The following is a 25,451-nucleotide window of genomic DNA, read 5'->3' on the forward strand; positions in this document are numbered from 1 at the left end:
AGAGTCTCCCACCTGAGCTGTAGATCTCTGCAGCTCGTCCAGAGTCACCATGGGCCTCTTGACTGCATTTCTGATCAGCGCTCTCCTTGTTCGGCCTGTGAGTTTAGGTGGATGGCCTTGTCTTGGTAGGTTTACAGTTGTGCCATACTCCTTCCATTTCTGAATGATCGCTTGAACAGTGCTCCTTGGGATGTTCAAGGCTTTGGAAATCTTTTTGTAGCCTAAGCCTGCTTTAAATTTCTCAATAACTTGATCCCTGACCTGTCTTGTGTGTTCTTTGGACTTCACAGTGTTGTTGCTCCCAATATTCTCTTAGACAACCTCTGAGGCCCTCACAGAGCAGCTGTATTTGTACTGACATTAGATTACACACAGGTGCACTCTATTTAGTCATTAGCACTCATCAGGCAATGTCTATAGGCAACTGACTGCACTCAGATCAAAGGGGGCTGAATAATTATGCACACACCACTTTGCAGTTATTTATTTGTAAAAAAAATTGTTTGGAATCATGTATGATTTTCGTTCCACTTCTCATGTGTACACCACTTTGTGTTGGTCTTTCAGGTGGAATTCCAATAAAATTGATTCATGTTTGTGGCAGTAATATGACAAAATGTGGAAAACTTCAAGGGGGCGAATACTTTTGCAACCCACTGTATGAATTAATGAACATGTCTATGCAAACTTACCTATCTGTAAGCAACCATGGGTGGTGGAGGTGGGTGGAAAGCACAAAACTGGGATTGTACTGATTATTTAGTTATGCCCTTGGTAGTAGGCTGTGAACCAGGGGCATAGGGGCAGCAGTTGCCTGTGCGACCGGGCCCGGGCCCCTAAGGGGCCCACTCGTCCTCCGCACCTGCTGCCACTGAGGGAGTCAGATACTCACTTCGCCACGATCCAAGCGCTGCAGCTACAATCTTCTTCCTGTTCTTGTGTTCCATCTCACAGTAAGAGCGCCCTCTACAGGTAGGGGTGCTCATACTGTGAGATAGAACACAAGAACAGAAAGAAGATTGTAGCTGCAGCATGTGGATCGTGGCGAAGTGAGTATCTGATGATGGCTGAGCCGCTGCTGGTCCTGCTGCTGCATCCCCCCTCCGCCTGGCTACCTATACTGAGGTACCTATTCCTGACTATCTATACTGAGGCATCTATCCCTGGCTATCTATACTGGGGTACCTATTTCTGACTATCTATACTGAGGCATCTAATCCTAGCTACCTATACTGAGGTACCTATTCCTGACTATCTATACTAAGGCATCTAATCCTGGCCACCTACAGGGAGTGCAGAATTATTAGGCAAGTTGTATTTTTGAGGAATAATTTTATTATGGAACAACAACCATGTTCTCAATGAACCCAAAAAACTCATTAATATCAAAGCTGAATATTTTTGAAAGTAGTTTTTAGTTTTAGCTATTTTAGGGGGATATCTGTGTGTGCAGGTGACTATTACTGTGCATAATTATTAGGCAACTTAACAAAAAACAAATATATACCCATTTCAATTATTTATTTTTACCAGTGAAACCAATATAGCATCTCAACATTCACAAATATACATTTCTGACATTCAAAAACAAAACAAAAACAAATCAGTGACCAATATAGCCACCTTTCTTTGCAAGGACACTCAAAAGCATGCCATCCATGGATTCTGTCAGTGTTTTGATCTGTTCACCATCAACATTGCGTGCAGCAGCAACCACAGCCTCCCAGACACTGTTCAGAGAGGTGTACTGTTTTCCCTCCTTGTAAATCTCACATTTTACGATGGACCACAGGTTCTCAATGGGGTTCAGATCTAGTGAACAAGAAGGCCATGTCATTAGTTTTTATTCTTTTATACCCTTTCTTGCCAGCCACGCTGTCGAGTACTTGGACACGTGTGATGGAGCATTTTCCTGCATGAAAATCATGTTTTTCTTGAAGGATGCAGACTTCTTCCTGTACCACTGCTTGAAGAAGGTGTCTTCCAGAAACTGGCAGTAGGACTGGGAGTTGAGCTTGACTCCATCCTCAACCCAAAAAGGCCCCACAAGCTCATCTTTGATGATACCAGCCCAAACCAGTACTCCACCTCCACCTTGCTGGCGTCTGAGTCGGACTGGAGCTCTCTGCCCTTTACCAATCCAGCCACAGGCCCATCCATCTGGCCCATCAAGACTCACTCTCATTTCATCATATCGTCTTGAGATATTTCTTTGCCCAGTCTTGATGTTTCAGCTTGTGTGTCTTGTTCAGTGGTGGTTGTCTTTCAGCCTCTCTTACCTTGGCCATGTCTCTGAGTATTGCACACCTTGTGATTTTGGGCACTCCAGTGATGTTGCAGCTCTGAAATAAGGCCAAACTGGTGGCAAGTGGCATCTTGGCAGCTGCACGCTTGACTTTTCTCAGTTCATGGGCAATTATTTTGCGCCTTGGTTTTTCCACACGCTTCTTGCGACCCTGTTGACTATTTTGAATAAAACGCTTGATTGTTCGATGATCACGCTTCAGAAGCTTTGCAATTTTAAGAGTGCTGCATCCCTCTGCAAGATATCTCACTATTTTTGACTTTTCTGAGCCTGTCAAGTCCTTCTTTTGACCCATTTTGCCAAAGGAAAGGAAGTCGCCTAATAATTATGCACACCTGATATAGAGTGTTGATGTCATTAGACCACACCCCTTCTCATTACAGAGAAGCACATCACCTAATATGCTTAATTGGTAGTAGGCTTTCGAGCCTATACAGCTTGGAGTAAGACAACATGCATAAAGAGGATGATGTGGTCAAAATACTCATTTGCCTAATAATTCTGCACTCCCTGTATACTGAGGCATCTAATCCTGGCTATCTATACTGAGGTACCTATTCCTGACTATCTATACTGAGTTATCTATCCCTGGCTATCTATACTAAGGTACCTATTCCTGACTATCTATACTGAGGTATCTATCCCTGGCTATCTATACTGAGGTACCTATTCCTGACTATCTATACTCAGGCATCTATCCCTGGCTATCTATACTGAGGTATCTATCCCTGGCTATCTATACTGAGGTATCTATCCCTGGCTATCTATACTAAGGTACCTATTCCTGACTATCTATACTAAGGTACCTATTCCTGACTATCTATACTGAGTTATCTATCCCTGGCTATCTATACTAAGGTACCTATTCCTGACTATCTATACTCAGGCATCTATCCCTGGCTATCTATACTGAGGTATCTATCCCTGGCTATCTATACTGAGGTATCTATCCCTGGCTATCAATATTGAGGTACCTACCTATTCTTGACTATCTATACTAAGGCATCTAATCCTGGCTATCTATACTGAGGTACCTATTCCTGACTATACTGAGGCATCTAATCCTGGCTATCTATACTGAGACATCTATCCTTGGCTATCTATATTGAGGTACCTATTCCTGACTATTTATACTGGAGGTACCTACTCCTGGCTATGGGGAGGGGCGTGACCAATTTCCACATCGGGGACCCGAGGTGGCTATGCCACTGCTGTGAACCACCAATCTAGCAGTTTCTGGCAGGACTCTATTGAATGCTGTGCTTTTATATGCACCAAAAGGCATGGTAAGCAAGCATAAATAAATTCTGCAATGTATAGAGCTAATCTGAAGGCATTGCTTATTCCTAACTGAAGTCGAAATTTTCTGTGACGATCTGGATAATATCTAAAATAATTGCTCTACTGGTGATTTGCTGTTAGTCAAGTTTTTCCAAGATTCCCTTCCTAAATTTAGATTACTACAAAATTTTTATTAGAATTTTTTCATACAGAGGGAAGATAAGCATTGAACACGTCAACGTTTTTTCTCCATAGCTATATTTGTTTTGGGGCAAGATGTTGGTAGCAACCCAAGTATTACTACATACAAATTAAACCATAAATTATGTGCAGTAAAGTGGAATGACAAAAGGAATTAGAACTGAACAGGGTTACTGAAAACGTATCCAATACTTGTAGAAAAGCATCTATTGTAATGGCTTCAAGACTCCACCCGTATGGACAAATTAGATGTATACATTGCTCAGGTGTAATTTTGTCCCATTCTTCTACACAAACGGTCTTCAAATCTCAAGGGTTCTGGCAGCTACTTGTATGAACTCTTGTCAGGTCAGTTGATTCACTGAGCCATTCCAACAGCTTCGAATTTTTTATCTCTGAAACCATCAGAGACTTTACTTGGCTGTGTGTTTAGAATCAGTGTCTAGCTGGAATGTCCACGCTCAACCTTAGCATCCTGATAGATGGCATCAGATCCTTATCAAGAATGTTGCAATACATTTCTCCATTCATCGTTCCTTAAGCTATATGAAGTCTGTCTGTACCATAAGCTGAGCTACAGCCCCATATTATGATGTTCCCAACAAAATACTTTGTTGGTATCGTGTCTTTAGGGTGATGTGCAGTGCCATTTCTCCTTCAAACATGTTGTGTGCAACAACATCCAAAGAGTTACATTTTGGTCTCCTCTGACCTGACTTTATAATCTTAGTATTTCACAGGTTTGTTTAAATGTTGTTTGGCAAACTGTAAATGAGCGTCCATGTGCTTTTTCTTTAGCAGTGGAGTCTTGCGTGGTCAGTGTGCATTGAGACCATGCTGGCATTACTTATTGTACCTGCTAATGTCAGGACTTTCTGGAACTCTCCGCAGTGATCTTTGAATCTTGGACAATGCTTCTGATTGTTCTTTCGACTCCTTTGTTACAAGTCTTGTGAGGGTCACTTGGTCATGATGGATTGATGGCAAAATCGTGTTATTTTCCATTATGGCTCCAATGGTGCTCACTGGAACAGTCAGAAACTTAGGAATGGGTCTGGTAACACTGCCATCTGTAGGTTTTGCAACAATAAGCTTGTGATGGTCTTCAGAGAAGTTTTTGCTTTTATTCATCATGAGAAGTGTCTTTTATAATACCTGTAATACCAATACCTTGGTAATAAGAAACTGTTTTATAGGTCATCAATTAGGACTAAACCAACTGATATTAATATGCACTGATAAGGAGCATGGTTGCTTTCTAAATACAGTTTATTGGCTTTCCTTGCCTTTTTGCATTTCCTTTCTTTAGGTGTTTAATACTTCCCCTCTGTGTCATTTGACCTTTCAACCTAACTACACCTAATTCATGGACTTATTGTTTGGTTTTCGTTGTATGTGTGGATAATTTGGGTTGTCACCGACCACTGTTGTAAATTTCATGTCAATAGCCCGACCAGAAAAATGTTGACTGAGAAAAATATGTACAAAACTTATTTTCCACGATGTAGATAATGTCCACTGCTGTAGTAATAAGCAGTGAATAGTAGTGAGAGACAAAATAATACGTTTTGCATTCATACTAAAATCTATTGGAAGTCTGCAGTATGTGGGCAGGCAATAGATCCCTCTCTGATGGTCGATCTGGTGGCCATTGTCTGATGTATGGCCATCTTTACACATTCAGATCTTTGTTTTATAATAATAACTCCCATACAGTCAGCATTGTACAGAAAACACGAGTTTTCTCCTAATTCACACTCTCTTTATGATTTGTGCTGCTGCTAAGGCGTGACTATTGATCTGCAATATAATGACCTAATTGGCAGCCACAGATAATCATTGAGTCCTTTATGCTGAGGCTTTGTCCCTGCAGAGCTTTTATCTCTCAGTTCTGGCCTCATTGTGATCAATACTTGACAGCTTTGTGATAAATTAATTTAGTGTTAGTAGCAAACTACAAAGGAACAGCTCATTAAGGTGAAAATCAGTAGACATCTTTTCATTACCACGAGTGGAAAATGCTTGTAATTTGTTAGTCCTGTAAAGCTGTTAAAAGAGAGATCCTGAACAGTTAGTTTTATCTACTAGAACGCATGTTGCCACAGTGGTTACAGGAGGGGTATTGAAGATTACGTAGGAGATTAAGAAAGCTGCAGATTCAATTTTCCACTGCAAAGTCACAGAGAATTCCCCAATCAGATTGAATGATAGAGTTTGATGTCATAACAACATTTCCAAAAGCAGAGTCCGTAATTTAAATCCTTCGCCATGCATGGAGAAAAACGGCAAACAAATTATGTAACATAAAATGGAAGTATCTATTTCTTTTGAGATGCTATTTACAGCATATTTATACTGGTTAGTAACCATGACGATGAACAGCCAACAATAACAAACATTCTTTTTTTGAATAAATCCTTAATGCACGTAGTTACTCTTCTAAGTCAGGGGTGTCAAACTCAATCACGGAAGAGGCCAAAATCTAAAACGTAGTCTAAATCGCGGCCCAAATTGTTAATAAAGATTTAAAATGTATTGAACAGTCTCAAACTAAGTGGCGTAACTATAGCAAACATTGGGGGTCAGCTCCTCCCCCTCTGTAGAATAGCGCAGTGGAGCAGTTTAATATTTATCTGCCCCAGTGCTGCTTCAGCAACAAAGCATCTAGTTGAAATGTGCCCCAAGGCAAGGTGCTAGCCACACGAAGGGATTTGAATGCTGAGGGGTACCACGGGTTGTCACTGGACCCACACCTCAACCTGGCAATGTTTCAGCAACAAACATGGTCACCGGTGTGCTTCTTTGGATGGGAAGGCAGTGTGCTGTCATTTTTTTACTGCTTACAATGATACACATTTAAAGCTTTCAAGGGCCACATAAAATGCAAGTAGGGCTGCATTCTGCCTGTGGGCATTGTGTTTGACATCTGTGATCTAAGTGCTTATTTTCTTGGCCATGAATGACAGTTTCTCAACAGAAAAAACTGCTGGTAGTAAGGTGGCTGGACTCCTTCTGCCAATTTAGCATTCAAAAATTGGGGACAAAATGAAGTTGGGTCGGCAGGAAGCTTGGCTGCTTCAATGTTATGGTGTTATGCAGTTTATTAAGTGTGACGGTTTTATGGGTGGCGGGTTTTTCTTAAAGCAGACCTAAGCTCAAAACTTCCTCTCTGCTCTAAAAGATAAGCAACAGCATAATAACCTTTAAAAAAAACATTCATTACAACATACAGAAATATTACAAAAACCCCTGTAGTGTTTACCTCCTGCTTTCCTGGAAGCACAGAAAGGGTTAACCTCCTGTGTTTACATATTATCCTTGAGAACAGCAAACCTCTGCACATTTCTCGCAGAGCTGACAGCCTTGATCTTCACTTGCTCATTAGTTGCAGATGAGGGGGAGTTAAATGAGCAAATCTCTCTAAACACACTGAGGCCTGGTGCACACCAAAAACCGCTAGCAGATCCGCAAAATGCTAGCAGATTTTTAACCGCTTTTTCTTCTTTTCCTGTAGCGTTTCAGCTAGCATTTTGCGGTTTTGTGAAGCGTTTTTGGTGTAGTAGATTTCATGTATTGTTACAGTAAAGCTGTTACTGAACAGCTACTGTAACAAAAAACGCCTGGCAAACCGCCCTGAAGTGCCGTTTATCGGAGCCGTTTGCATTTTTCCTATACTTAACATTGAGGCAGAAACGCATCCGCAATCCAAAATCTGCAGCAGCCTGGGAGTATGCGTTTCTGCAAAACGCCTCCCGCTCTGGTATGCACCAGCCCATTGAAATACATTACCCTAGCGGATCCGCACCCGCAAGCGGATCGCAAACCGCAGCAGAACCGCTCTGGTGTGCACTAGGCCATAGAGTGAATTATCTGTGTTTTCCTTGTCTTCTGTGGAAGAGTTTAGGTCCGCTTTATTATAATAGGGAGGGCAACAGTGGTGATTGTCCAAAAAGGAAAAATCATGGTTGTCTGGTTTGAAGAGAACCAGTCAAAAATATAATAGCCTGAATCCTGTAATACCTGTCCATGCTGCTGCTTAGTTGTCCAAGGCTCACTGTGCTCATGTGCATCACCAACTGTGGTCTTATAACTATGGCTAGAGGTGTATGTGCATTGTGGCATTGGACTTTGCATCCGCATATGTGGAGCTTGATGCATAGGATTTTGTATGCATCATGCACCAATGCAACATCTGCGCCCCCTTCAGATAGCACCTAGTGCTGATAGCTCTGTTATGCTGGGAATACACAGGTCGATTCTGGCGCTCGATTCTGCGCCTGATCGTTTTGCCCGCTCGATTATCTTATCTTCCGCTCGTTTTTCTCATCTTTTTCCAATTCACTTCAATGCGGAATCGAGCTGCAAAACAATCGAACGGTGTTCGGACATGTCGGAAATTATCTATCTAACCATCTTATCAGCTCAGAATCGAGCCGTGTATTCCCAGCATTAGCCTCTGTGGTTGTACCTGACCGTGTCCTATGTTAATCTGTGCGGCCTGCCTAAATATTCTCTATCAGTACTACTGTTGCTGACTCGGCTTGTCTGACTACAGTTGGCCTGCCCCTTTAGTTTGACCTTGACTTAGCCTGTAATCCACCTGTCTTGGCCTGTGACTTTGTTTAACTGTGTTAGCTGCCTTTGTCCTTGTTTAAACCTCCTACAACCTCAGACAGGCACTTCAGTCTTTCCTGCTATCCAACTACCTCTGCTTAAAGCAGAGATGAAAAACTAACTATAGCAAGTAACTTGTCTATATATCTTATCTAAAGTTTAGATAGTTTACACAGCATGTATAGCTGCAAACCACTTCAACAGTTTATGATTATTTATTCCTGTGATACAATGAGGGCAGCCATGTTCTGTTTGTCACATTGCCACAGGCTGAGGGCTGGAGATGCTATCAGCTTGCCTGTGTGTAAATTCAGTCCCCTCTCCTCCTCCCTTCTCCCCTCTGCAATCAATGGTTAGTAACCTCCTCCTCCTCCTGCCCAGACTGAGCTCCCATAAGCCCTTGCTACAGTGCCAAGGCTCTGTGAAAAGCTGTGGGCAAGGCTTGTTTAGTTTATAGGTAATTAGAGTTTTAAAACAAAAACAAAAAAAGTATTTGGCTTGAGGAATGCCCTATAAACTATATGAAAGGAACACAATTATGGAATGTGTAAAAGTTTATCTCGGATCTACTTTAACCTTAACGTAGGTTTCACTAGCAGAAAATAATCTGCTGCCTCCTAGGGGTGGTAGTCCCTCATACCTTGTAGTGTGCTCTGGTAATGGTCATTGGGTTTGCAGATGCTACATGTTAGATTATGTGATAAATACATCTGTTGTGAAATTGTACAGTGTGTGTGTGATGTAGAAATTGCTTCCAGCAACTGTTGCCTTACTGCAATAAGAATTTTAGAATATATACAAAGCTGGCATTATCTCCATTACATTTGTGTGTCCATAGGTTCCACATAATAGTCCTTTACATTTCCTTTGTAGAATAAACCTTATTCGATGTTGTGAAGGTCCCTCCTATGTATTTCTCATTCTTGTCACGAGAACAGTTCAGGCATATTTCAGACTTTGTTTTCACTTCCATGTTTCCGCCCATAATTATGTATTTGATGTTTGTGAAGCTGCAACCAGTGATTAATTGTAGCATTCTTCCCATTTCCCCTTTAATGCTTGCAGTGAGGCAGAACACATCGGATAAAGGCGCTCTGTTGTTGCTGTAAATAATTTTTCAGCCCTGAATGCGAGCGCATTGGAGATTTTTTTAATCTTTCATGGTCACAGCAGGTGGCTGTCTTCCCTTTTGTTACCGGGTGAAGTCACATGTGAAATCCAGCACATTAATGTCATTATCGTGTTTTTCTTCCCTCTTGCCTGTCTCTATGACATGGGCAATTCCTGTCAGGTCAGCCTGGCACCCTTCCTGGCTCCAGTTTTACAGAAGCAGGAGCTTGGCTCTCAGAGTGGGCTTCATAGTACAGAGAGAAGACATTAATTAAGGATTATTACTTAATACTTATATTCAGTTTAGCTCATTACATGTCTTAAGCCCAATCTACACGATACAATTCTTTGTACGATTCGATTACGATTCTATTTACGATTCGATTAAATCCGACATGTCCGATCGGGATTCGATTCAGTTCGATTTGCAATTGCAAAACAATGGCAAATCGAATTGCATCGAATCGAATCCCAATCGGACATGTTGGATTTAATCGAATCGTAAATCGAATCGTACAAAGAATCGTATCGTGAAGATTGGGCTGTACATTCATAAAGAACAACTCCAAGCAAGAAGTTACATAAATGAATAATACTACCTTTGCTCAGACTTATGATGGTCACATACTGTGTGTAACAGATCAAAAAATCTTTGTGCAGTTTTGAAGATCGAGCTATTTGATTTTATCCTCTGTGGTTCATGATTCCCTCTGGCCACTACCTGGTGCTAATCTAATGCTAGGTACACACTATGAGATTTTCTGGCCGATTTACTGTCAGATTGATTATTTCCAACATGTCCGATTAATAGGAAATTGATCGGAAAGCAAATCGGACATGTGGGAAATAATCGATCTGACAGTAAATTGACCAGAAAATCTCAGTGTGTACCCTGCATAAGACTGGAAGGTAGGGTATGTGCTGCTCTATGAAAAGTGCTATCTGCACAGTGTTCCAATTATTATCCTGACCCCGTGATCACTGTGAGCCAATCACATTGGCTCACAGTGATCACATAAATTACCATAGAAAATGAATGATTTGGGGTCACCTTGGCCACCAACTTTAGGGCGATTTTGAAGGCCGATTCCTCAAGTAGGTCACACCAACAGCTGCAGGCACAGGATTTCAGCAGCCCTGTACCTGATGGAATGGTTATACTTACTGATCTAATACAAATCTCTCTCTCTTTCTATATATATATATATATATGTATAATTGACACTGAATTATTTCCTGCAAATTATAAGTCATATTTTTCTTTGCGCACTTGAAGTGCACTGTGTTATCAATACCCTGGCAGCGTAAGAGCAAAATTACACAGCAGCAGCCACATTAGTCACATGACTGAACTTGTACTCGCTTCACTGAAAGCATAAAGATTGGTTTTTATTGTAGGTTACGGCAGGAAAATGACATGGTGGATTCCGCACCCCAGTGGGAAGCTGTGCTAAGAAGACAAAAGGAGAAGAACCAGGCTGACCCTAACTATAGGAGATCCAGGCATCGCTCCCGATCGTATGTTACATATACTGTAGCTACATTTATAGCTTTTTATAGCTCAAGCTCACTTGTGTTTTTTCAGGCACCTTGAAAAAGTACTTAGGCAGAAAATAAGGAAAAACAATCATCTTAGAACGGGTGCAAAGAAGAGCTAAGGTGCATTGGAGGAACTCAGTTATGAAGCAAAGTCTAACAAACTAAATCTATTTACCCTTAAAAGTGGGAGTGTACAGAGGATACCTCATATAAATATATAAATACACATACAGAAAGATGGTGAAATGTTGTTCACTTTAATGTGATCCCAAGGGAATTCCTTCAGGTTGGAGGAAAATGTTTTTCACTCTAAAGGTTGTGAAAATATGGAAGAGTTTTCCATCAGAACTGGTTCTAGCTGATGGAGTAGATAGCAAGAGAGGTAGATGTTTGCCCACAGTCAGTCAGGCTCAGCCATGGACCCCTTATTGCGGAGCTTCTTTGACAGTACAGTGACACCGTCACAGTCCTGCGGACTGTAGACGCTTGTGTTCCATAGTGCATAATGCTGACATACACAGTAGTAGTGAATGGCCGCTCGAAGCTGTCCGCGACTGAGCCTGATGGACTGCTGGTGGGCTGTGTATGTGCTATGCTGCTGCAGTGTACCAATTGTCAGCAGGTCAGAGGTGCCCACATGGGAGCTGTGAGAGAAGTTGGAAGGTACCAATGTTCTATTCACAGCAATGCATGGAGAGTTTATGCTGCTTGACACTCCTGGTACATTTAGTGCCCCCTCTTAGTAAATGAACGGCACTGCAGATCCGCCAGGAACTAGGGAGCTAAAGGGAACACAGACAAAGAAAGGGACTTTAGAAAATGTTGACATTTTGGGACAAAACCACTTTAAGGCTTCTTGCACACTGCAAGCAATTCAGATTCAGATTCCGCTTTTTAATCAGTTTTTACCTCCGATTCAGATTTAGATTTGCAGTGTGCAAGGAACAAACTGCAAATCTGAATCTGAATTGGAAGTAAAAACAGATTAAAAAGCGGAATCTGAATCTGAATTGCTTGCAGTGTGCAAGAGGCCTTAACAAGCATTATTTGATAATTATCAACTTGTTCTGAAATATGCAAATACAATGCAATATGTGCATTTCTGGGTGGCCAGTGGTTGTGGAATGTGCTCAGGATGTAGCAGGGCTTTGCAAACAATAGAAAAAGAGGAGGCACATCTCTGGCCAGTAGTGTGCCGCCTCTTCTTTCTATTGTTTGCTGAGCTAGTGGTCTGGAATTGGTGGCAGGATGGGGGTAGAGGCACCAGCTTCCAGGATTCATATTCCTGTATCTGCAGCACCTTTGGGCATCCTTGTGATTATACCGCACAGCAGAGAATCGTCTTCTGTAACCTTGCCATTGCTTTATGCTGTAATGACCATGTATAGGGTAACACAATGTTTCTGTTATTAGGAGAAGCCCAGATGTTCAAGCAAAGGAAGCATTGTGGAAACACATTCAGTAAGTGTTCACAATATTGTAACCGAGACATATGCATTCTATAGGGGTAAACTAGAAAGTCATGGTACTGTCCTCATTTCTCTTTCGGGGAGGTCAACATGGCAATGCTGTGGTGTTTATGAGAGTGTACGTCGCTGTGTCTGAAACTGATGTACTGCTCTTCAGCATTCTGTCACAGCAAGTGTAAGTGCCTTGTACCTGTTGTCATGGAGGATGCAAAAACCTGCTCAAATGTCACAGAGAATTGCCTTCCCAGACTAATGTCACACTGTATGTTTGCCATAATATTTCACCTCAGGTACTTTATTAACTCTCTTTAACATTTTAATTCAAAATTCAACTAAACACCTCCACCGTACTCTGACAGGAACGTCTTTATCCACCATAACACGATGTGCTTCCATTCACTGTAACAATGCAGAAGAATATATGTCTGTATACCTTTAGTTTCACACACATAGGTCCATGCCATTCACAGACACGTGTGCACCTTTTTTGTTTCTACCTCTTTAAGGGCCGGTTCACATGGACGCTTGGCGGCGTTTACCGCCAAGTGTCCGGGACTCGTCAGTTAAACGTTCCCATTCAAGTGGGATTCTAGTGGCATTAAGTGTGAACTTGCCCATTGATTCACATGAGTTCTCAGTTTTTCTGTGCAGAAAACGTACACGAAAACAGTCATGTGTTTTTCCTGCCTGCAGAAGAAAGGGCCCGTTTCCACTTGTGCGGTGCGGAATCACCGCTGATTTCCCGCTGACGAAATCGCATGCGGGTGCGAATCCGCATTTGTATTTTACCGCGATTTCGCATAGGTTAGTGTTTATGTGATTTTAACCATGTCACTGCCTGTGTGATTTAACATTAGTTTCTATGCGAAATCACGGTAAAATACGCATGCCAAAACCGCATGCGATTTCCCTATTAAATAGATTAGCGGCGATTCGCATAGCGGTGTGCGAATTCTGAGGGCTCTTCCGTGCAGATTTCTCCAGCACAGAAAAACGCTCAGGATTACTGACAAGTGGAAACGGCCATCCACTTGTATTGGCTATGCGAATGTTTGTGAATGCTTAGATACAGATATCGGTTAATGTTTATTACTGAATATTTTTTTTCATTTTACAGGAAGGAACTTGTTGATCCCTCAGGCTTATCCGATGAACAATTAAAGGAAATTCCATACATGAAAATAGAGTAAGTTCATTCACCTTAAGTGCCCCAAACTGTCCTTCTAGAAGTTATGTTACAACAAGTTTAACATTAAGATTCCAGGCTGGTTCTTGCAGCAAAACCCCCACATATCCACGCTGATATACGGAGGGCTTTCTTCTTATCTATATATATTACGCTGGGAACAAACCACACGTTTTTCTCCGCTCGATCGTTTTTTTCCACCTCGATTCTCTTCCGCTCGTTTTTCTTATCTTTTTCCATTAACTTCTATGAGAAATCGAGAGGTAAAACGATCGAGAGGAATAATGTCCATGACGGAATTTATCAATCGAACGCATCTAGTGAGCGGAAAAATAAAACGTGTGTTCCCAACATTATATGGGGGCACCAAGCCTAATTTTCAGTCTACAAATAAGTAAGCTAATGGTGCACAAAAAAATGAATGCCAGATTGGATGAATGCCAGATTGGATGAACAGGGCTTTAAGGTGACCATACACTTACCGATTTTACAGCCCGATTGACCAATCGCTAATTTTATTGAATCTGATGAAAAATGGTGCAGCAACATGCCCACCCAATCAGTATTTTGATTGACCCCCAGCCGCCTCCAAGTGTTAAATGGCCTCCCCAGGTGCCCGTGCTCTGTATATTCTCACTTGCCTGTTGGCACAGCGATTGGCATTGTCCGCCATCACCCCCATGCTCACCACTACTGGGAGTGCCACATGGTACGCATGCTTATGGTAATGGTGGAAGAGGCCAGGAGTCACGCCAGTGGGCAGATGAGCACAGGGGGCACTATATATTTAACACTTGGTGTGCTGTTGGATTTCAACAGAAATCAGTTTGCGGGGAGAGATGTCTCATGGTCGATCAGACCATTCATCGCCTGATGTATGGACACCTTTAGGTTGCTCATAGACATCTCATACAGAGAAGCAAGCAGCAGGAAAGAGTGCTAGTGATAACTGTGAGCATATTGAGCATATTTATCCAATAACCCAGCAGTTAAAAGGTCGTGCTCCACAACACAATGCTTGATATGGAAAAACCGTTATAAATGTCATCAGTTGTTCCAATTTGAGGGGTTCGCCTGCTCATAGAGATCACATATATCCTCCGCTTCAACAACTTCCAAGATGAGCAGCGCTCCAATCCAAAGCAATGGATCACTCTATGGTAATAAATAATAATTAGTGCAACACTGTATATATATATATATATATATATATATATATATATATATATATATATATATATATATATATATATATGCAATAGCACCCAGTGAACACTGGACAACTCAAGTGGCACCTTCACCCACAGAAACACTGTACAGGGTCACCTCCCCCTAGTGGGTTACACTCACCGTGTATCCACTTGTTTCAAATCGTATCAGCCCTCTAAAGATCTGGGCACGATAACCTTTAAAAGATAGAAGATGGAACCTCCATAGTGTAAAACCTTAAAGAGGAACTCCAGTGAAAATAATGTAGTAAAAAAAGTGCTTCATTTTTTACAATAATTATGTATAAATGATTTAGTCAGTGTTTGCTCATTGTAAAATCTTTCCTCTCCCCGATTTACATTCTGACATTTATTACATGGTGACATTTTTACTGTGGGCAGGTTATGTAGCTGCTCCTAGCTGTTTTGGCTGTTAGAGACAGCTGTAAACAGCTAATTCCTGTCTGTGAACATTGTTACATTGTGGCAGTTTGCCCAGAGTACCGCGGTACTCAGAGCTTCTTGTGGGAGGGGTTTCAGCACAAAATCAGTCATACAGCGCCCCCTGATGGTCTGTTTGTGAAAATCATTATATTTCTCATGTAAAAGGGGGTATCAGCTACTGATTGGGATAAAGTTCAATTCTAGATTGGAGTTTCTCTTTAACAACCTTAGCGGTATGGACGAGCTCAGCTCGTCCATTACCGCCAGAGGGTGCCGCTCAGGCCCTGCTGGGCCGATTTTAATGAAATAAAAAGCAGCACACGCAGCCGGCACTTTGCCAGCCGCGTGTGCTACCTCATCGCCGCCGCGAGCAGCGGCGAAAGAGGGTCCCCCCAGCCGCCCGAGCCCAGCGTAGCCGGAACAAACAGTTCCGGCCAGCGCTAAGGGCTGGATCGGAGGCGGCTGACGTCACTCCGCTCGTCGCTATGGCGACGAGGTAAGCGAAACAAGGAAGGCCGCTCATTGCGGCCTTCCTTGTTAATTCTGACCGCCGGAGGCGATCAGAATTACAGATCGGGAGCGCCCTCTAGTGGGCTTTCATGCAGCCAACTTTCAGTTGGCTGCATGGAATAGTTTTCTTTTTTTATTTAAAAAAAACCCTCCCGCAGCCGCCCTGGCGATCTTAATAGAACGCCAGGGTGGTTAAAGGGAACCAGAGACGCCAGGAAAAAGATTCCTCCAGCCCCATACGCACGGATCGCTCCCACGCCACCATCCTCCGCTTCCTGTATCAGCCAGTTCCGGGTCCCGTAGTTTCGGCCAGTCGGCGTCAGCACGCGGCCAATTGTCCGCATCACAGGGGCTCCCAGCATACCATTACGCGTGCGGCTGCATACTGCGCAGCCGCACGCGTAAGGGTATGCTGGGAGCCCCTGTGATGCTGACAATTGGCCGCGTCCGCCGGAAGTGACGGGACGCGGATCCAGGAAGCGGTGGATGGCGGTGTGGGAGCGATCCAGGCTTATGGGGCTGGAAGAAGCCCCAGGTATGTATGAAATTTTTTTTCTATGTCCGGCGTCTCTGGTTCCCTTTAAGATATTTTAATCGCTAAGGAAAAGTATAAAAACTGCATACAAGATAGAGAAGGACAAAGCGCTTATCTGATTAGGCAGCATCCGCCGCGGCCGGATCCCGCTGCACGCCTCAGTCCTGTCCTACTCGTCCTCTCTTCCGGATGGCATCCTACGAGACTCTAAGCTCCGCCCTACTCGTTTCATCAGTATGACTCATCAGGGGCTACAAGCGCGTACGTCCGCCCTAGCGTGTAGGGCAGAGCTTAGAGTCACGCAGGACGCCATCCGGTATTTTTCAAAGATGACCATCCCCAGAGAGAGATGAGGTTTTACCGGTTTGCTTGCTTCATGTACCTGGGAGGTTAATTCAGATAAAAGACTGGAGAGAATTGCTGCAGCACAAACTCCCTGTTCATCAGCATGGGACAGATATGTATATTTTGGGCCCCTTATACAAATTATGTAACTGGGGCTAGTATGGAGCCTTACAAACTTCCATGGCAGATATTAACTCACGTATTGATTTCTTTATTTAGGATGAAAGATACAAAAATTAGAATTGGCACAGGTTACATTGTCTTTTAGTTGTCTGTTAACCATTAGGACGTGTTTCCACTATATACAGATTTACAGCGTTTCCCTGCTTGCAAGCTGCATGGAGAAATGCTGCCCATATTTTCAGTGGCTTGCTGTCCAGATTGCAATCCAGTGTGAATCTGGACAGTATGCTGCTGATTTCTGCTGCATGCAGTAGAATTACTATAACCATAACCATGCATGATATTGCTTAGCGATTCAGGCTGCGGCTACGCAGCAGAACAGGAGCCATGGCCGGATCAGAAACGGCCACGGCTCCCACAGGAAATAAGCCTTTGTTCATAAGTTCATGTTTGTGGTGTTTAATACATGTATGAGGGACTTAGCAACACAGTATTGATATCTCAGCTTTTCTGTAGACATATACAAGTTAAACATTAGTATTAACTCCTTCAATTGGTCATCAAAAAGAAACACAGGGCTTAAATATTTCTTTTGAATGTAAAATGTAATTTTTATTCTGTCTACTTCAGGACTCAAGGTGACCCTATACGTATAAGACACTCTCACTCCCCCCGCAGTTTCCGCCAGTACAGGAGGTCCCAATGTTCTGATGGAGAGAGATCTGTTCTGTCTGAAGTCAAGTAAGTTCCACTGAGTATTTGTGTTGCTTACTCAGTATTCCAGTGCATAAAGATTGGACTAAATGCAAGCTACCTAATGGCATGAAGGAAAAATGGTCACATTCTCATACATAGAAGGATGGGAATTCCTCTGTGTAGTGTGTAGGCAAGTGCTTGCTTTGTACATGGTGGACACATGGGTCATACACAAGCTGAGAACAGAGAAAAAAAAGCCATGCATGAGCAGCTTTGTGCTAGTGCGCACACCACACTTTGTGTACGAGCAGGTGCGCTCTGTGCAGGCGCAAAGGGCAGTGTAGCTGCTAGCAATCTTCACCATTAAAGTCGAAGAAATGCTGGTTTTGTGGTTATTCTTTATTATGTTCTGTTGATCTTTATTTGCTACTTGATGTAAATACAGCATTGTCCAATCTTTTCTCAGTGCGAAAACTGATCTCATCCCTCCCCTGCCGGTTACACGGGTGTCAGACACACATTGCTCCAGTGGTCCTTCCTCACAGCAGGTTAGTAACATGCATAAGGAAATACATTATGACTGTGATTTCTTTCTGCTTGTTTCAAGTTGTCTTGTTTGTAGACAACCACCATAAACCGAGCATTAAATAATGCATTCAATCTTTCTATTTTATTTTCCAGAGAAGGAATGGATCCAAAGACAGTTTGATTGAGTCTGCTGTTTCGCCACACAGCAGTGGAAAACACAGTGTAAAGACAATAAAAACAGTTCAGGCCTCATGACTCAACTCAGAACCATAAAAGCTGCAAAGAATTTGGGGATTCCTATCAGTTGTAAAATGAAACATTCACACTGACAATGGAAGAATTCCAGGATTTGTATTGCCATGACAACGTGGAGCATCTAGTTAAACTTTAAATTATTTGCATTACTTTCGACTATTTGCTGGAGACTGAGAACCAACCATATAACTGCAAAGCCATTTGGTTACAAACCTGGTGGATATTTATAAAGAACAGACTGAAGTTCATCATCTGGAACTCGGAATCCTCACTGGACTGTCTGATGGTTTTCATTCTGGAGAAAGTATTACACTGAACACATCAGATTTCTGTATCCTGTATCATTGCCAATGTTACAATAGACTGTCCTGTATGTGCTGCTCCTATGCCATTGTTACACACACTCATGCATATGAACATGATTTCTCACCACAAAAGCCAATTGTTTTCAGCTGCCAGGGTTTTGAAACATTTGAAGTCGGACATTTATTTGGCACACTACTGCTAGAGTTTAGTTGCTCAAAGGGCTTCTGGCCTGTAGATTGCTGTATATCAAGTGGAAAGTTATCTGTAAAAGTGGATTTAAGAATGTTTTAGTGAATTTATTTTATTCTTGCAGTATTAAAATCCAAAGTATTTAAAAAAATGAAATCTAGCCAAAAGGTATTTTGCTTCTCATATCACTGGGAAGTACAGTACAGATAGTCATATATAGTAATATCCCTTTATAGTAAACTCCAAGGGACCAGAAAAAGTAATTTACTATATCAGAAGTGGTCATGCATTGTATATTTATACAGAGGCGTTTACTGGGACGTGAGGACTGAGTTTAACATATCCAGAGGTTGACTATATCAGAGTTACTTATAACAAGATTCAACTGTAATAGCTCTATGGAATTTAGAAGACAGCAGCATCGGTCACTGTTTCTTAATAGCACTATTTGGTTATGGTTGTATAAAACATTATTGTATGTAGAAATACACATATGTATTATGTTTTGAAATTATCATTCATATATCGGGGAAAAAAAGCAGCTACTAGTACCATATGTTCTATTTAGAGATCATGGATGATGAACAATCGTGAAGATAAGTTTGACTTCTAAAAAAGGAATAATAATTTCCGTATTGCAGACATAAAGATGAGTGCATGAGTCCATGGCAAACAGATTTTGAATACTATGAACAGATTGTGTAGGGAAGCTCTCATACTACATGGAGGTAGTAAAATTGGACAGTCAATGACCAATCAAAATTGGATGTATCAGGCTTTAGATCAGTGAATCTAGGCATTGCCCCTAAAGCCTGGTAAACCCATCCAATTTTGATTGGTCAATGATTTGTCAATTTTACTAATTCCATGACTTCCAAGCCCCTGAGCAGGAAGTGCCAAGCCCCAAGTGCTTACACCGCTGTCACCGGACAGACATAGCAACTTGCAAAGGAAGGGCTCATGTTTTAGGCAGACCACTGAACCTAAAGAATCATCACAACTCTGGCCACAAGTGGGAGAAAGCATGTGTGAAAATCTTAATGAATTTGGAAAGTCTAAAATACCAAATGCAGGTTTTTATAGACCTATTTTTTTTCCCCCAAACACGTCTTAGGGCCCATTTCCACTTGTGCGGTGGGAATCACCGCAGAATTTCGCATGCGGTTGTATGCAAATTTTCATGCAAATTCGCATGTGATTTCGCATGGATAACTATGTATGCGAATTTACAAAAAATGTGTATGGGTAGGTAGGAGGAGGAGTACACTTCAAAAAAGTTATAAACCTTCTTACTATAAAGATATAAACTTTATTAAAATACTGCAAAAACACATCAGAGACATAAATAAAATAAGGCTTTAAAAGGTGTACACCCACGAGGTAAATTAAGCTGGTCCTAAACTACATACCACACCAGTCATGCACCATACACACAGGGATGTTATTCACTGCGGGCGATCGCCATATTCCATGTAGTCAATTGTAAACTTTCTATTGGCCAGAAGATATTGTGTGCAGTTCAGCATATGATAATCTGTTAGCAGCGGGGGAAAAAACAAAAATGTCAACTGTAATAGGTAACGTCTCCTTTAAAGCAGCAGCAGCAACAGTCGAGGCAGCATGCACGTCAATGGAGCAGCATAGACATTATAGGCAGCATGAAGCAAGCCAGCGTAACAATCTGTATAGGTATACTCTACCAAATCCGTGTAGAAGGCAGGTTGACCCAACATCAGAGGTCCCATTCCAGGGTAGCCGCTTGCAAAACTGATTTGATGGATGGATATATGAACTTTGTAGTCCACAAGATCGGCGCTGTCATATGGAAGCTGCAACTTGTAGGAGGAGGAGACGCACCAAAGTCCAAGAGGCCAGAGGACCCATCAAAACATGGAGTAGGGTGTCCAAGCTGGGCAGGCTGGGGTGGTCGAGGACGAGCAAAATCCACGTGGGTCACACCAACACGCCGTGTAGACCCGACATGTTTCGCCGGCTTACTTCCGGCTTTCTCGAGGGGGCGTGTCAACGTTCATGTATGCGAATTTAACCATGGCAGTGCCTGTGTGCTTTTCCATTGTTTCTATGCAAAATCGTATGCAAATTTCCTATTCAATACATTGTATGCGAATAGCATAGCGGTATGCGAATTCTGATGGCTCTGCTGTGCAGATTTTTAGAAATCCTGACAAGTGGAAACAGTCCCATCCACTTGTATTGTCTATGCGAATCTGCATGCAGATTCCCTCTAGTGGAATCGGGCCCTTAGGGACTTGAAGCCATAGTGTGATCAGTTTAAGCCCTTGATAGTTCTGGTATTACAGGTACAAATTGAGCATTTACCATCCCATTTTTTTTTTGTTAGTTTAAGGGACAACTGAAGTGAGAAATACTGTATATGGAGGCTGCCATACTTATTTCATTTTATACAGTACCAGTTGCCTGGCTATCCTGCTGGTCTATTAGGATGCAGTAGTGTCTGAATAATGTCAGAAAAAAGCATGAAGCTAATCTTTCAGATGTGACAATAATGTCAGAAACACCTGATCTGCTGCATGCTTGTTCAGGGTCTATGGCTAAAAGTATTAGAGGCAGAGTATCAGTAGGATAGCCAGGCAACAGGTATTGCTTAAAAGGAAATAAATATGGCAGCCTCCATACCCCTCTCACTTCAGTTGCCCTTTAAAACCGAGATGAGAGCTTACTAACACAGCCTGTTCATAGTATTCTAAATTTGGTGGCCCTCATGCTACATGGAGGTGTCCTTAGCCAATCAAAGTTGGATGGGTGTTCCATACCAGGCTCAAGAAGGAGTTGTGGATTACTCCGAGATGCATTTAATGTAGGAAGCAAAACCCAAAAACTTTCATTCCAGCACAGGAGATTTGGGTGCAGCTGGCACCACCATAGGCCGTAATAGGAATTACGGCTATAGCGCCGCACAGGGAGTAACTTCAGCGCCATCAGAAGTCGGAGCTGAATTTACTTATAAAACACTATAATTCAACCTCCAGCAATCGCTGGAAGCCGAATTATTTCATTCCCCACCATCCATGGCGGCCTGGAGGGGGAATAGTATTTAACGTCGCTGGGAACTTGTGCAGGAGCAGGATAAGCCATACCGGTTGTATCCTGCTCCCAAGTCTCCCGCGCCCATTCCTTCCGAACCTTCAGTATCATTTTTGCATTGTTCCATACACAATAGATTTTGTATTCACTTTAACCACTTGCCGACCAGGGGAATTTTCACTGATCGGTGCTGCGTGGGCTCTACAGCCCGCAGCACCGATCAGCAGTGCAGCAGGGCGATCAGACTACCCCCCTTTTTTCCCCACTAGGGGGATGTCCTGCTGGGGGGGTCTGATCGCCGCCGGCCATTAGTGGGTAGCGGGGGGGGCTCCTCAAAGCCCCCCTCCGCAGCGTTTTGTGCGCTCCCTCCCTCCCCTTACCTCCCTCTCCCTTGCTGGGCTGCGCAGGACGGATAACCGTCCTGCGCATTGTGGGATAGGCTTCAGCCGATCTGACTTACGGCGCTGCTGCGCAGCAGCGCCGTATGATGTAAACAGCGGGGATTTCTTCCCCGCCTGTTTACATTTTGCCGGCGAGCCGCTATCGGCGGCTCTCCGGCTGTTCACGGAGACACCCTCCGTGAACTGACATGGAAAGGCCGCTCGATCGAGCGGCCGTTTCCATGGTAACCCGCAGACGACCAGTTTACGCCAATCGGCGTTAGCTGGTCGTCAAGAGGTTAATAAAGTGTGTGGAATTCTTATTGGTAACCTGTTATGGAGATCCATTGGATTCTGGTGAAATATACTGATTTCCAAGTGGTTTTTACAATTTTGTCTTTATTAATTTTCTATTTAAATTATTGCAGTGTATATCGGACTGCATAAACCAAACAATTCTGCATATCACCACCCCTATAAAGTCAATACTTGACCTAGAACACTATTCCAAGGCAGAATCTTTTGTCCGCATCAGCTGGCTGCTTCACCATCACTATGTAAAGTAGAACTCTTCTTTATTCACTGCTGCTTTGTTAGAAAGCCTCCACCTTGATCCAGTGGTAAAATTAGATTATATATCCAATCCTTACTTCAGGTATACGATTCTTAGCTGAAGTGTTAATTGTGGCAAAAGTTGGGATCATTAAGAGCCAGCCCTGAAGGGGACTGATGAAGGTTTTTCCAGGAAAGACCTTTGTGGGCTACAGACTCTACAAGACGTTGGAACAAGTTGCTAAAAGACAAGCCAGTTTATTTCCATTTGACAGACCATAATAAATTAAAACCACCTGCCTAATACTGTATACGTCTCCCTTGTGCCACCAAAATGTCAGACCTGTTGAGTCATGGACTCCCACTAGAGCCTTCTTGTATTTGGTGTAATACTTTAAAAGCAACCCAAGGTGTGAGACCTATGGAAGCTGCTATATTTATTTCCTTTTAAACCAATACCAGCTGCCTGGCAGTCCTGCTAATATTTCTGGTCAGTAGGGTCTAAAACACACACCTGAAACAAGCATGCAGCTAATCTTGTCAGATTTAACATAGAAATCTGATCTGCTTGCTTGTTTGGGGTCTGTGGCTTAAAGGGAAGGTTCAGGGAGGGGATTAAAAAAATAAAAATAAATTTCCACTTACCTGGGGCTTCCTCCAGCCCGTGGCAGGCAGGAGGTGCCCTCGCCGCCGCTCCCGGTGGTCTCCGGTGCCCGACCCGACCTGGCCGGCTGCCAGGTCAGGCTCTTCTGCGCTACATTTCCTGGGACTTCCGCGTCCCACGCCGGCGCGCTGACGTCATCGGACGTCCGCCGGGCTGTACTGCGCAGGCGCAGTAGTTCTGCGCATGCGCAGTACAGCCCGGCGGACGTCCGATGACGTCAGCGCGCCGGCGTGGGACGCGGAAGTCCCAGGAAATGGAGCGCAGAAGAGCCCGACCTGGCAGCCGGCCTGGCCAGGTCGGGTCTGGCACCGGAGACCACCGGGAGCCTGCGGAGCGGCGGCGAGGGCACCTCCTGCCTGCCACGGGCTGGAGGAAGCCCCAGGTAAGTGGAAATTTATTTTTATTTTTTTAATCCCCTCCCTGAACCTTCCCTTTAAAGGGAACTTAAACTAAGGATTTGGATTGTTCCTTTTAAAATACCAGTTGCCTGACTCTCCTACTGATCCTGGGTCTCTTAGGGCCGTTTCCACTAGCCACCGCGCGCGGCTGCGAGACATGTGGTGGCACTTCCTGCTCTGTGGGAAAGCTGACGAATCCCATGAGCCGTGCTATGGTAAGCGATTCGGCCGGCGGCACCATAGTTTCCTATGGGAGAGCTTCCCCACGTGATTTGCCTGCGGGAAAACTCTCCGAATTCTGCCCGGTTTCCACTCTAGTGGAAATGGGCCCTAATACTTTCAGCCACAGCCCCATCAACAAGCATGCAGATCAGGTGCTCTGACTGAAGTCAGACTGGATTAGCTAAATGTTTGCCTGTGATTCAGCCACAACAGCAGCCAAAGATATCTGCTGCACTGTCAAGCAACTGGTATAGTTTAAAACAGGGGTCTCAAACTCGCGGCCCGCGGGCCATTTGCAGCCCTCAATACAATATTTTGTGGCCCTCGCTGGCAAAAGCTTCCTTTTAGTTCGCTTCAGTGCTCCCAAGTAATCCGCTGCATTCCCGCCGCTAAACGAGGGCTGCAGAGCCCCCAAATTGCCCGGGGGGCAATACGCCGGCATTTCCTGGAAGGGGCAGAGCTTTCAGCTTCAGCTCTGCCCCTCCTGACGTCAATCGCCTCACGGATCGCTGCCTCTCCCCGCCCCTCTCTGTGAAGGAAGAGTGGGAGGGGCGGGCAGAGGCAGCAATGCGCCGCGATGGTGAATTTCCTTATGCGGCCCAGCCTCATCCTGACTTTGCCTCCTGTGGCCCCCCAGGTAAATTGAGTTTGAGACCCCTGGTTTAAAAGGTAACCTCTATATCCCTCTCAGTTAACCTCCTTGGCGGTTAATTTTTTTTTGCAAATGAGCAAAAAAATCATTTTTTTAATTTTTTTGTTTTTGTTTCATGTAAAGCTACCAGAGTGGTAGCTACATGAAACACCACTAGAGGGCGCATGTGGCCCTCTAGTGCGATCGTCGCCGGCATCAATAGCAAACAGGGGAGCGCGTATATAACGCGTTCCCGTTTGGCTTCTCCTGTCGCCATGGCGACGATCGGCATGACGTCATGGACGTCAGCCGACGTCCTGACGTCATGCGCACTCGATCCAGCCCATAGCGCTGCCCGGAACTCATTGGTCCGGGCAGCGCAGGGCTCTGGCGGGGGGGCCCACTTTCGCCGCTGCGTGCGGGCGAACGCCGCAGAGCGGCGGCGATCGGGCTGTGCGCGCGGCTAGCAAAGTGCTGGCTGCGCACAGCACTTTGAATGGGGCGAATCGCCCCAGCAGGCCCTGAGAAATCCTCCTGCGCGGCATAGCCCGAGCTCAGCTCGGGCTTACCGCCAGGGAGGTTAAAGCGGACCCAAACTAAACATTTTTTAATTCAAAATATTTAGTTGCACCACTCTGACACATACAAAGATAAATAGACACTCCTTCAAGCCTACTAGCATTTCACCTTTCTT

The 25,451-nt window shown here is 43.7% G+C and overlaps 1 protein-coding gene across 2 annotated transcripts in view; it reads left to right on the plus strand.

The window, feature by feature from the left end:
- EPB41L4A (erythrocyte membrane protein band 4.1 like 4A) overlaps positions 1-18,673 on the plus strand; it is a 327,406-nt gene extending 308,733 nt beyond the window's left edge. For both annotated transcript variants that reach the window (XM_068247351.1, XM_068247350.1), the window contains 6 exons: positions 10,910-11,029; positions 12,464-12,511; positions 13,637-13,705; positions 17,501-17,611; positions 18,033-18,114; positions 18,248-18,673. In XM_068247351.1, coding sequence (XP_068103452.1) covers positions 10,910-11,029; positions 12,464-12,511; positions 13,637-13,705; positions 17,501-17,611; positions 18,033-18,114; positions 18,248-18,349 — 532 coding nt within the window. In that variant the 3' untranslated portion in view covers positions 18,350-18,673. The remainder of the gene's footprint in view (positions 1-10,909; positions 11,030-12,463; positions 12,512-13,636; positions 13,706-17,500; positions 17,612-18,032; positions 18,115-18,247) is intronic.
- Positions 18,674-25,451: the final 6,778 nt, after the last annotated feature.

Source organism: Hyperolius riggenbachi, chromosome 1 (assembly GCF_040937935.1).
Source record: "Hyperolius riggenbachi isolate aHypRig1 chromosome 1, aHypRig1.pri, whole genome shotgun sequence".
Classification (NCBI taxonomy): Eukaryota; Metazoa; Chordata; class Amphibia; order Anura; family Hyperoliidae; genus Hyperolius; species Hyperolius riggenbachi.